Source organism: Gigantopelta aegis, chromosome 1 (genome assembly GCF_016097555.1).
Source record: "Gigantopelta aegis isolate Gae_Host chromosome 1, Gae_host_genome, whole genome shotgun sequence".
NCBI classification, from domain to species: domain Eukaryota; kingdom Metazoa; phylum Mollusca; class Gastropoda; order Neomphalida; family Peltospiridae; genus Gigantopelta; species Gigantopelta aegis.
This window is the reverse complement of record NC_054699.1, coordinates 31,238,120-31,251,214: the sequence shown is the minus strand read 5'-3', so window position 1 is coordinate 31,251,214 and position 13,095 is coordinate 31,238,120. Positions and strand designations below refer to the sequence as shown.

Below are 13,095 nucleotides of genomic sequence, written 5' to 3'. Positions count from 1 at the left end.
TACGTAAAAAAGGTCAAGAGAAGAACGTTAGAAACTGATGTATGAATAATGTTATGTGCAGTTTGAACTAAATAAGTTGAGCTGTTTGTAATTATAAGAATTGTTTGTCATTTTGTTATGAATTTATCGATGTATAACAGTCACAAATTTATTATAAAATCGCTTCGATAGCTATGTAATTGTATACAATGTGTGACTGTTATGCATCGATAAATTCAATGACGTTATACAAACAATGACGTTCTTGGGAAAAAAATAGCATATACCATGCTATATATATTTAAAAAAAAAAAAAAAAAAAAAAAAAAAAAAAATCTCATTTTTTTGTAGGTTGTCTTAAATGTAGGTTGTCCATCTAACTTTTCTTTAAAAGCGGAATATATATAACAACCTATGTTTCTGTAAATATGTTACACCATAGTATATGCTATAGTTCGTTTTGTAAACATGATGGCTTTTTGTACTCTTTTGTAGAATTGAAATGAATGCAAAAGTCGCCATTCCATTCTTCAGACTTCAAACACCAAACCACGATTGTAATGACAGAAACAATCTAAATAACTATTGAAACAGATAAGATATTTCAGAACAATTAATATAACTTGAATTGTGATTACACGACAATAAGGTTCTTGAGAAACGTTTTGGTTGTATACTACCAAATCAAATCCCATAGACGACAATAGTAACACATGTGGCTAAAACTCCTACCTGCAGCGTAGCAATCGACATAAAAGCCACGGATATCAGTAGCGGATCCAGGCCGAGTCCGGACCCCCCCCCCCCCCCCACCCCCCATGATGTGTTCAGCTTTAAGAGGCGCGCTGTGTAAAAGTAGAGATGAGTCATCACATTTGGACCCTCCCCCACCTTTCAGAAATCTTGCATCCGTGACTGGATATAAATACTACCATCCCTCTCCCTTAAAGTGAATCAGAAAAACAACGGGGGTCAAGCTGCTCATTTCTGAGATAACGGGTAGCGTATATGACTAGCCTACTTCTTCGAGTCAATTTTTTTACAGATACCCCATACATGTTTCAAGCACAAGGCTACTTGACACAGTGGTACTAGATGAAATAAAATTGCATACATTATTAGCCCAAATGAAACTATTATTTTACAACCAACACACTCACATTTATCACCAATCACAAGACTTGTGGGGTTCACGTCTATATCAAAAGTTGGATGCACCTCCAACTTTGACCCAGCCGGAAGTTATTTGGTTTAGTATAGCCATTAGATTGACGCCAATATGTACACAGAGGCGCATAGAGTAGGGGACCAGGGGGCCCGTTCCCCCTTAAACAAATATTCTAGGACCCTTTTTTCCACTTTTTTATTTTTTTCTCATCGGGTTGTCCTCTCCCTCCTCCGCAAAACTCTTACTGGAACCGCCCCTGGTTTGCCGGTTTAGAGAATTCCATATATCATTTATATAGTGTATATTGTAAAACCAAATGTCATGGTTGTGATTTTAAAGAAATCCAAACGAAATTAAAAACGTTGACGTCATGGTCACATCACAATCTTTCACTCTATAAACACATTCATACATTAATTCCATAGTAGATATTGCTAGAGGAATTCATACGTAGACAGTAGAATACTTCTAATTGTAAAGAAATTTCAAACTTTGACGTCATGGTCACATCACAATGTTTCACTCTATAAACACATTCATACATTAATTCCATAGTAGATATTGCTAGAGGAATTCATACGTAGGCAGTAGAATACTTCTAATTGTAAAGAAATTTCAAACTTTGACGTCATGGTCACATCACAATGTTTCACTCTATAAACACATTCATACATTAATTCCATAGTAGATATTGCTAGAGGAATTCATACGTAGGCAGTAGAATACTTCTAATTGTAAAGAAATTTCAAACTTTGACGTCATGGTCACATCACAATGTTTCACTCTATAAACACATTCATACATTAATTCCATAGTAGATATTGCTAGAGGAATTCATACGTAGGCAGTAGAATACTTCTAATTGTAAAGAAATTTCAAACTTTGACGTCATGGTCACATCACAATGTTTCACTCTATAAACACATTCATACATTAATTCCATAGTAGATATTGCTAGAGGAATTCATACGTAGGCAGTAGAATACTTCTAATTGTAAAGAAATTTCAAACTTTGACACTTTGTAGATAGCCTAACGTTTCACTTTTTCAAATACGTTCATACATATATGTCATGGTGATCACATTCTAGAGAAATCCATCATGACAACACCACCGTTAGTTGGCAACATAAAAAAAGATCTACATCGATACATCGATCGGTGGGAGTCATGAAAAACGCCATAGATGTACATAGATAATGCATTTGTGTATATGACATTCTATATTAATGCATACGAGAACGTCATATTTGCCGTTTTAAACATAATATACAAAAGGTAAAATATAACTGACTTATGCATTGTCCTAAGTTCAACGATATATTACGTAGCATTTTGTCTCTCTGTTCCCACATTGTTTGCAATAAAAGAACACTATGATTCAAAGAAATGTTATCTTGTTTCTTCTTTTACTTAAATGAAACCAAATGGTTTTAGAGGTAAATTCTCATCTCTGAAACTGTAACTGAAACATGTTTCAGAACTGTCAACCTGTGGCAATTCTTAGGCGTGAGAAAATTAGAAATCAGGATCCAGGGACTGCAGGCTCTTGGTCGGGTCCAGAGCGAAGGTTTTTTGTAGTTTTTTTTGTTGTTGTTCGTTTAAGTCCAAAATGGAAATCTTTATTCAAAAACAAATCGAACGAGAAATATTTTATTAGTCGGACAATGCAGCAAACTCAGGAATGTCCCTTTAAAATACGTCCTGATGGAAAGAAATAAGGCAGCAGACAAGACGAAGACATGTATTCAGTTATTGAAGTAAGGACGGAAGAAAGGAAATGTTTTATTTAACGACGCACTCAACACATTTTATTTACAGTTATATGGCGTCAGACATATGGTTAAGGACCAAACAGATTTTGAGAAAGGAAACTCGCTGTCGCCACTTCATGGGCTACTCTTTTCGATTAGCAGCAATGGGGCGGGACGTAGCCCACTGGTAAAGCGCGCGGTCGGTGTGGGATCGATCCCCGTTGGTGGGCCCATTGGACTATTTCTCGTTCCAGCCAGTTCACCACGGTGGGCATATCAAAGGCCGTGGTATGTACTACTCTGTCTGTGGAATGGTGTATATAAAAGATCCCTTACTGCTAATCGAAAAGAGTAGCCCATGAAGTGGCGACAGCGGGTTTCCTCTCTTAATATCTGTGTGGTCCTTAACCATATGTCTGATGCCATATAACCGTAAATAAAATGTGTTGAGTACGTCGTTAAATAAAATATTTCTTTCTTTTTCTTTCGATTAGAACCAAGGGATCTTTTATATGCACCATCCTTCAGACAGGATAGTACATACCACGGCCTTTATTACACCAGTTGTGGAGCACTGGCTGGAACGAGAAATAGCCCAATGGGTCCACCGACGGGGATCGATCTTAGACCGACCGCGTATCAAGCGAGCACTTTACAACTGGACTACGTCACGCTCCTATGTTAAAATACGCCCTGTGGTGATAGAAATGACTGTGGGGTATCATTCTGTTGGACTCCTTTTCTTTTTATATATTGTATACATGTAGATATATTAAGCCCTGCTTAGTATCACTGTCTGCTTACAGTCAAGTATCAGAAAATTGTGTCACGAACAGCGTGAGCGGTTAAACCATAACTGGGTTAATCACGAGAGTGAATTAAACGAAATTAAAGACACGAAACACTGTGGAAATTTTAGAAATACTGTCGGAATTACTCTATAAATATTCATTAAAAATGTTTTCTCTAGTAAATATAACTACCACTACGATGGTCTTGTCACTTTGATTGAGTGTCCAGGGCAGTACTTGTATGAGTACCATCTCCGATAGGTCAAAGTTCGACTGACCCAGATAGTGTAACCGGCGTTTAATGGTGCCACCACACCCACCATTGGTGAAACACGTGACACACTGTTGTGTCTCATCTGGCCAGTAATGTAATTAATGTGTGTAGAAGAATAAAATTATTATAGTAGTTTTTAACCTGGTACTAATTATACCTTCGTGTTTAGCTCGTTAACGGGGAAAAAAGCCTACGTTAGCAATAATATAGGATCCATCGGAGTATAATTTTATATACTTAAATATTTGAAAGTTCAAGTATAAAATATTTTAGGCTTTAAAGAAATTACTACGTTTGTTAAAAAAAAAACTATTTGCAAGGGGGCAAGCCTTTGGTTATGTTAATTTATCACGCATGTGCAGTTTTTTTAATTATATATCGAGTGCTCCCCCACCCCTACCCCCCCCCCCCCCACACACACACACACGCACACGCCTCTCTAAAGATACAACTCTTTACTGGTTAATAACTGATTCATAACTTAACGAATCATGCAAAATTCGCCAGTAATCAATGCTAATTCAGTGGCGTAGGAAGGTGCCAAAAATGCGGGGGTGGGGGGCACACTTTTACACTATTATTAAGCAAATATATAAAGCAAAATATCTGAAAAGTGGGGGGGCACATGCATCCCCTTGAACCCCCCCCCCCCCCCCCCCCACCACCACTGCCACTGCTAGTTTCTCCAAACATTTAAATACCAAAACCACGTTTGTAGTGACAGTAACACCTTTGTCAAACTAAAGAACTATTCATACGTAACATATTTGACAATTAACATAATTTGTATATATCGATAACAGGGGCGTAACGCGGTCTTAATAGGGGCGTAACGTGGTCTGGACTTGGGGCTACTATAAACGTCACACGAAACACGCTGGATTTGTCAAAACTTGAGATGACGTGTTAAAGGTGAAATACAATGGCTAAAAAAAACCGTAATAGTCGAAAATGTCTTACACTATTAAAGGCATACTGTCACAGATTTAAGGATCCTTATTTCTTTAAAAATGAATAATAAATAAAAATTGCATTAATGTTTGGAAACCATATCTAGCTATCGCATCACCTTAACTGAACCATGATGGAGTGAAATCCATGTCATCCCTCTCGGCAATTTTAGTTTTTGAATTATGGACCATTGCCATAATTCAATTATTTTTACAAAATGTCATTAATAAATGAAGTATGATGGTTATGAAGATGGTTGAATAAAGTACATTTAGGGACAAATCAAGTTATATTTGTTCAAGTAATAATTTGTTAAATCATTAAATAGGTCAGTGGTCTGTGACAATATGCCTTTAACTATGAGCAGTGCTTTTAAATGTAAAGTAAAAGAAAATATCATAGGTTCTAAATTTTGAACACAACAACAGTAATCATTTGACAGATGCTTTCATCCACTGAAGGGCAGAAGTTAGCTCAGTCTCACTTCCTTCTCTATGCATAAGGACTAATTAAAGCAATTTAGGTCATGAAGATATCGCAATTTTAAAACAATGTATGTGGAGTTTTGCATTAAGTACAACATTGTTTACCAAAATATTTCTCAACACTGTCTGGGGCGGGATTTAGCTCAGTCGGTTGAGTGTTCGCTAATCAACGACTAAACCACAATTCGTTTTATTACTGACAGTACAACTAAAATACACATTTCAGCTTCTTTTAGTTCTTTCTAAAAGGAAGGAAATGTTTTATTTAACGGCACACTCAACACATTTTATTTACGGTTATATGGCGTCAGACATATGGTTAAGGACCACACAGATATTGAGGGAGGAAATCCGCTGTCGCCTCTTAATGGGCTACTTTTTTCGATTAGCAGCAAGGGATCTTTTATATGCACCATCCCACAGACAGGATAGTATATACCACGGCCTTTGTTACACCAGTTGTGGAGCACTGGCTGGAACGAGAAATAGCCCAATGGGTCCATCGACGGTGATCGATCCTAGACCGACCACGCATCAGGCAAGCGCTATACCACCTTTTTGTTCTTGCCGTGCTCTATCATCCGGACCGTAATGATGTAATTGTTTGAAAGAAAGAAAGAAATGTTTTATTTAACGACGCACTCAACACATTTTATTTACGGTTATATAGCGTCAGACATATGGTTAAGGACCACACAGATTTTGAGAGGAAACCCGCTGTCGCCACTACATGGGCTACTCTTTCTGAATAGCAGCAAGGAATCTTTTATTTGCGCTTCCCACAGGCAGGATAGCACAAACCATGGCCTTTGTTGAACCAGTTATGGATCACTGGTCGGTGCAAGTGGTTTACACCTACCCACTGAGCCTTGCGGAGCACTCACTCAGGGTTTGGAGTCAGTATCTGGATTAAAAATCCCATGCCTTGACTGGGATCCGAACCCAGTACCTACCAGCCTGTAGACCGATGACCTAACCAAGACGCCACCGAGGCCGGTGATGTAATTGTTTCTGTCAAATAGACGCCAAACACATGTAAAACCTACGACAAGATTAACTGCCAGTTGCAAACGTAAACTGACTATATTTTGTTAAATAGGATCCAGGACAGAAATGTTGTTTTGTTACTCGCATCTCGATCTGAGCGGAAAGGTACACATCGACCATCCACATTTCCATCCGGGTCATCTCGCCCCGTGCGTCGGTATAATACGTTAAATGTCCTAAAATAAATATTACGGATGTTTCTGTTTTGTTCATTCATTTCCATTTTAATTACTTGTTGTTTTGATATTCAATTAAAGGGACAGTCCTAAGTTTAAAACCATTGTAAAATATTTCCGACCATTAGAGCCTTTTTGATCACGTAACATACAAATTAAATACATTTTCTTTTTAAAATATCAGTGTCTGTATTTACAAGGTGTTTGTTGTTGTCCTAATGCTTGTAGTAGCCCAAACCGGATTTTACCTCCTAATAATTGCTATAAACATTAGTATGCGACCGCAAACACATTCGATATACAGACACTGGTATTTTAAACAAGAAAATGTATTTAGTATGAATTAGTAGTCGCCAACAAGGCTCTGTTATCGCAAATATCTTACAATGGCTGCAAACTCAGGACAGTCCCTTTACAGTACCCTCCCTCTATGCCGGTATACCGCAATATAAATTTTGAACAATACGTATTGCACTATTTTTTTCTAGCGTACCGGTATATTGCGCTTACATAATTTGCACGTGTGTTAGTCACACCGTGTGACGTATTATATTTTTAAACAAAAACGAAAAGAAACAATAGCTTCACTTGTTCGGAACGAAAGCGAAAGCCGGATGGCGACGTAAAACCTAACATGCATGAATCGTATCCATAACAGATTAATTTACTAATGTAGTGTCACACAAGATTTGTGCCACGGTCTTTCTTCCGATGTTTTTTTTTTGTGTGTTTTTGTTTTTTTGGGGGGAGGGGGGTTCTTCTCACAAAACAAAACCAGACTAAATGTTGATTGACTGGTGTATCATTTTATTAATATAAAATGTACTTGGAATTAGAGCACTTTATAAATTCTGATGATTGAGAATTCTTCTTCGCAATACATCGTGGTAAGTAACCTTTAATATCTCGATAAAGAAGGAAGGAAGGAAATGTTTTATTTAATGACACACTCAACACATTTTATATACGAAGTATCGCAATCCAGGCTCAAGGTGACATACCACCATTAATTACTCCATGTAATTTCTATGTTAGAATATTTTCTTTGAAAAATGCTACACTGTCGAGAGGGTCATGTGACTACTAATTTTAGAGAGGGGTCTCAACTGACAAGTATAGTGTAACACACCCTCCTCGTTCTGAGTAACGTTCCTGGTCTTGGGCCCGTGTTTATAAAACGTTTAGTCCAGACTCAATCTCTAATGACGTCACACGCATATGATTTATATGGCGTATGACATTAGTGCCTCAGACTCTGTTAGAGACTTTAAAAGATTTATAAGCACCAGGCCGACCTCTCACTCTCTCTCTCTCTCTCTCTCTCTCTCTCTCTCTCTCTCTCTCTCTCTCTCTCTCTCTCTCTCTCTCTCTCTCTCTCTCTCTCTCTCTCTCTCTCTCTTTCTCTCGATGGATAGATTGCTATTTCTTTCTTTCTCCCCACCCTGTCCCATCTCAACCAGCGCTCAACGCCAGAGCTCGTGCTTATGACGTTTAGCTAAACAATATGTCTGAATAAAATTATTAAATAAATTAAATAAATATTAAATAAAGCAGGTCTTCCTTCCTTTCTTTCAAAATATGCCGAGGTGTCTTTAAACACATTTTGGGAATGCTTAAGCTTAATAAACGTCTCCCCAAAGGATAAAATGGAGGCTCGAGTCAAACATAGTTTTACTGGGATTAACCTAACGACCGAATGATTCCCCTTGACAGGCTTAAAAAATAATGAGCGTCATTTTACATGTAGTAACCGAGAAGATTGTAATCCCTGTCCTAATAATGGCGTTATATGTCGCTTTGTGTTAGTCTTGGTTTTCAATCACTCCCAGTCTCTCTTTTTCTCTCTGTCTGTCTGTCTGTATCTCTGTCTCTGTCCCTCTCTGTCTCTCTCTGTCTCTGTCTCTCTCTGTCTCTTAGACCGGCCTCGGTGGCGTCGTGGTTAGCCATCGGACTACAGGCTGGTAGGTACTGGGTTCGGATCCCAGTCGAGGCATGGGATTTTTAATCCAGATACCGACTCCAAACCCTGAGTGAGTGCTCCGCAAGGCTCAATGGGTAGGTGTAAACCACTTGCACCGACCAGTGATCCATAACTGGTTCAACAAAGGTCATGGTTTGTGCTATCCTACCTGTGGGAAGCGCAAATAAAAGATCCCTTTCTGCCTGTCGTAAAAGAGTAGCCTATGTGGCGACAACGGGTTTCCTCTCCAAATCTGTGTGGTCCTTAACCATATGTCTGACGCCATATAACCGTAAATAAAATGTGTTGAGTGCGTCGTTAAATAAAACATTTCTTTCTTTCTCTCTCTCTCTCTCTCTCTCTCTCTCTCTCTCTCTCTCTCTCTCTCTCTCTCTCTCTCTCTCTCTCTCTCTCTCTCTCCATTTCTCTCTCTGTCTGTCTCTGCCTCTCTCTCTCTCTCTCCCTCTCTCTCTCTCCTCTCTCTCTCTCTCTCTCCTCTCCTCTCTCTCTCTCTCTCTCTCTCTCTCTCTCTCTCTCTCTCTCTCTCTCTCTCTCTCTCACTCATATGCACACACACACACACACACACACACACACACACACACACACACACACACACGCGCGCGCGCACACTAATAATTAAAACTCCCGCCAGAATCCCAGAAGACACCTCTAGATTCGCCTCAACCTATATTTTGACATACTAAACGAGGACAAGAGTGTCTTGTTATGTCAAATCAAATAACATCCGCGAGTCGCGGTGTGCTTTTATTACCAGCCTTCTCCGACCTTGTCTACAAAAAGGCTGCCTCGGGCCACAACATATATTTTCTCTGCACGTCAGTCCCTTAAACGCTTACACGTTTCGTTGATTATTATGTTGGAATCTGATCTTGAACAACACGTAACGTACATGTAAAGCTGATCTTAAACAACACGTAACGTACATGTTGGTACAGTTGATTCTTAAATGATAATACATACAAAAAGGTTTTAAATTAATGTTTAGAAACAGGTTGGGTTTTTTTTGTCTTTTAAAAAATGTGTGAATGAAATCTTTATCGCAGTGTGGTGTATTTCGATGTTGGTGAAAATCAATGGCGCTATCCAAAGATGAGCCTGATAAACCAAACTGGATTAATTTCTTCGATGGGGAGCTGTTCAAAAGGTACCAGGATTTTGTCGCAACACGAGATTTTTCAAAGGTGAGATTGCAATTGTTGTCCTTTAAGATCTTTGCTGTTCTTATTATTATTCGTCGTCGTCGTCGTCTTCTTCTTTCTTCTTCTTCTTCTTCTTCTTCTTCTTCTTCTTCTTCTTCTTCTTCTTCTTCTTCTTCTTGTTTCGATCTGCATGTTTGTTTGTTTGTTTTGTTGTTGTTTAGGGACTATATATCAGAATGACCAAATGTTTGACATCCAATAGCTGATGATTAAAATAAATCAGTGTGTCCTAGTGGTCTCGTTAAACAAACAAAAGCCATTGTTATTGTTTTAACTGTTAAAATGTAATATGAACAAAGCCATATTTAAAAAAAAAAAAAAAAAAAAAAAACTATATTCTGTAATGTAGTTCTTTTTTTCTTTCAGGAAAAACAACTGTGTTGTATAAAACTAATAATGTACAGCTTATCAATTTCGATTTCGTTTAAGACACATGTATCAGGGTTGAAAATTAACATGAAAACCATGGTCGCCAGCAGGGCAAGTTGAAGAAAAATCTTACTGGCCCTTCTCAAATTTAACCAGCCCTCCAAGTAAAAATCAAAAGTAGACTTTTCTGTGTTGAATAACCATGTATAATAATAACCATGTATATAATCCGTTTCCGTCAAAAGGAAAACGTGAATTGGCATGTAACTTCATAATGGATGAAGTTAAAATTCATATTAAAAAACATATTATTAAGTTTTAAACCCATACTACCCCCCCCCCCTCCCCAAAAAAAAAGTTTTTTTAAAAATTGAAAAAGAAATCCATTGTAAATAAAAATGTTTCTTTACAAATTACAATTAAATGATACAGAATAAATATAATGTTTAATACAGGAGTAAAGAAAAATGCTAGAACAGCCAACGTATGCAGCTTGACGTGCATTGTCTCTGAAGTAATCGATAATGCAGTATAAAGAGACTAAAACCTTAAAGGGTAGTACTGCGCATAGTTTAGTAAATTCGTCTGAGATTGGCAGTCCTCTTTATGGCGATGCAAGAGGGATGAACTCTCAAGTAAAGAATTTTCTCGGGACTGGCTGTCCTCCTATAGACAAGGCACCAGATAAGATTGATGGAATCATCCACTATTTTCCCAAATGCCCATACAATTTAATAAATTACTATGTTTTTATACGAATTTTATATTTACATATCAATTAATTGATTTTTGGAATAATCCTTGTAGTAATGGAAAATTTCATTGTTAGTGTGAGTTAAAACTATAGGATAGATTTTGATTTTTTCCAAGAATGAAATACTAGTAAGCTAATTAAATAGGATTTATTTGTACCATAACATTTACTAATGTCAAACATAGGTCTACTAGATAATTATGGCGGCGTATCCAGTCCATTGCAATAAGCCGACAACTTTGAAAAAACAAAAACAATTTCAAGTGTCTGTAGACTATATTTGTTTACAGCCCCAGACCAATATCGTAGAAGCTGAGACTGAGTCTGGCCAGTCTGGCGCTGTCAAAATATAGACCGTGTTCAATAATATCGTAGAAGCTGAGACTGAGTCTGGCCAGTCTGGCGCTGTCAAAATATAGAACGTGTTCAATAATATCGTAGAAGCTGAGACTGAGTCTGGCCAGTCTGGCGCTGTCAAAATATAGAACGTGTTCAATAATATCGTAGAAGCTGAGACTGAGTCTGGCCAGTCTGGCGCTGTCAAAATATAGAACGTGTTCAATAATATCGTAGAAGCTGAGACTGAGTCTGGCCAGTCTGGCGCTGTCAAAATATAGACCGTGTTCAATAATATCGTAGAAGCTGAGACTGAGTCTGGCCAGTCTGGCGCTGTCAAAATATAGAACGTGTTCAGTCTGGCGCTGTACATAATATCGTAGAAGCTGAGACTGAGTCTGGCCAGTCTGGCGCTGTCAAAATATAGAACGTGTTCAATAATATCGTAGAAGCTGAGACTGAGTCTGGCCAGTCTGGCGCTGTCAAAATATAGAACGTGTTCAATAATATCGTAGAAGCTGAGACTGAGTCTGGCCAGTCTGGCGCTGTCAAAATATAGACCGTGTTCAATAATATCGTAGAAGCTGAGACTGAGTCTGGCCAGTCTGGCGCTGTCAAAATATAGAACGTGTTCAATAATATCGTAGAAGCTGAGACTGAGTCTGGCCAGTCTGGCGCTGTCAAAATATAGAACGTGTTCAATAATATCGTAGAAGCTGAGACTGAGTCTGGCCAGTCTGGCGCTGTCAAAATATAGAACGTGTTCAATAATATCGTAGAAGCTGAGACTGAGTCTGGCCAGTCTGGCGCTGTCAAAATATGGAACGTGTTCAATAATATCGTCTCCTGCCAGATCTGTAATTCGCGCCAACTTAAACAGAAAGAAATGTTTTATTTAACGACGCACTCAACACATTTTATTTACGGTTATATGGCGTCAGACATATGGTTAAGAACCACACAGATTTTGAGAGGAAACCTGCTGTGGCCACTACATGAGCTACTCTTTCCGATTAGCAGCAAGGGATCTTTTATTTGCGCTTCCCACAGGCAGTATAGCACAAACTATGGCCTTTGTTGAACCAGTTATGGATCACTGGTCGGTGCAAGTGGTTTACACCTACCCATTGATCCTTGCGGAGCACTGAGTCAGGGTTTGAAGTCGGTATCTGGATTAAAAATTCCATGCCTCGACTAGGATCCGAACCCTGTACCTACCAGCCTGTAGACCGATTACCTACCACGACGCCACCGAGGCCGGTCCCAACTAAACAGAGACGCGGTGACTTTTGCATTTCTTTTTTTAACTGGTACCAAAGTGCCAGACTCTAAAATCGATTGTAGCCCAACAGACTACCTTTGTAAAATTCTTAGTCGCCCTTAGACCGGGCGACTGCTAATTTTCAACCTTGGCGTATTAAATTATGTCGTATAGTTTATTATATTTAAGGTCTCACTACACAGATGTCATCTGCCATTGAAACCCATGTTAAACTGCCCAACTTCAAGTGAAGATTGCCCATAGAACGGGTTCTCGTTGGCACCAACAACATACACCATTGCGAACATACATTATATAAGCATTTATTTTCACTGCAAAATTGAGAACATTTCCGTCTCAGTTTTTTGCTATATGACCGCATCTGGCTGTAGTACCGGTCCGAACAGGTGGTTCATTAATCGATTACCTCCGGCTGTCACGTGCGCTATATACCCATGTCCCAAAAGGTCGATGCACAATATTACAAAATAACATGGGCAAAATACAGCCAGAAGGCTTACCATTAAACATACATATTGTTTGAATTCTTCACCATTTCCTAGAAGTG

The 13,095-nt window shown here is 38.6% G+C and overlaps 1 protein-coding gene across 1 annotated transcript in view; it reads left to right on the top strand.

Moving 5' to 3' along the window:
* Nucleotides 1-9,401: 9,401 nt before the first annotated feature.
* Nucleotides 9,402-13,095, top strand: part of LOC121373705 — a 14,623-nt gene continuing 10,929 nt past the window's right edge. Inside the window, exon 1 of the mRNA XM_041500446.1 lies at nt 9,402-9,789. Coding sequence (XP_041356380.1) covers nt 9,682-9,789 — 108 coding nt within the window. The 5' untranslated portion in view covers nt 9,402-9,681. The remainder of the gene's footprint in view (nt 9,790-13,095) is intronic.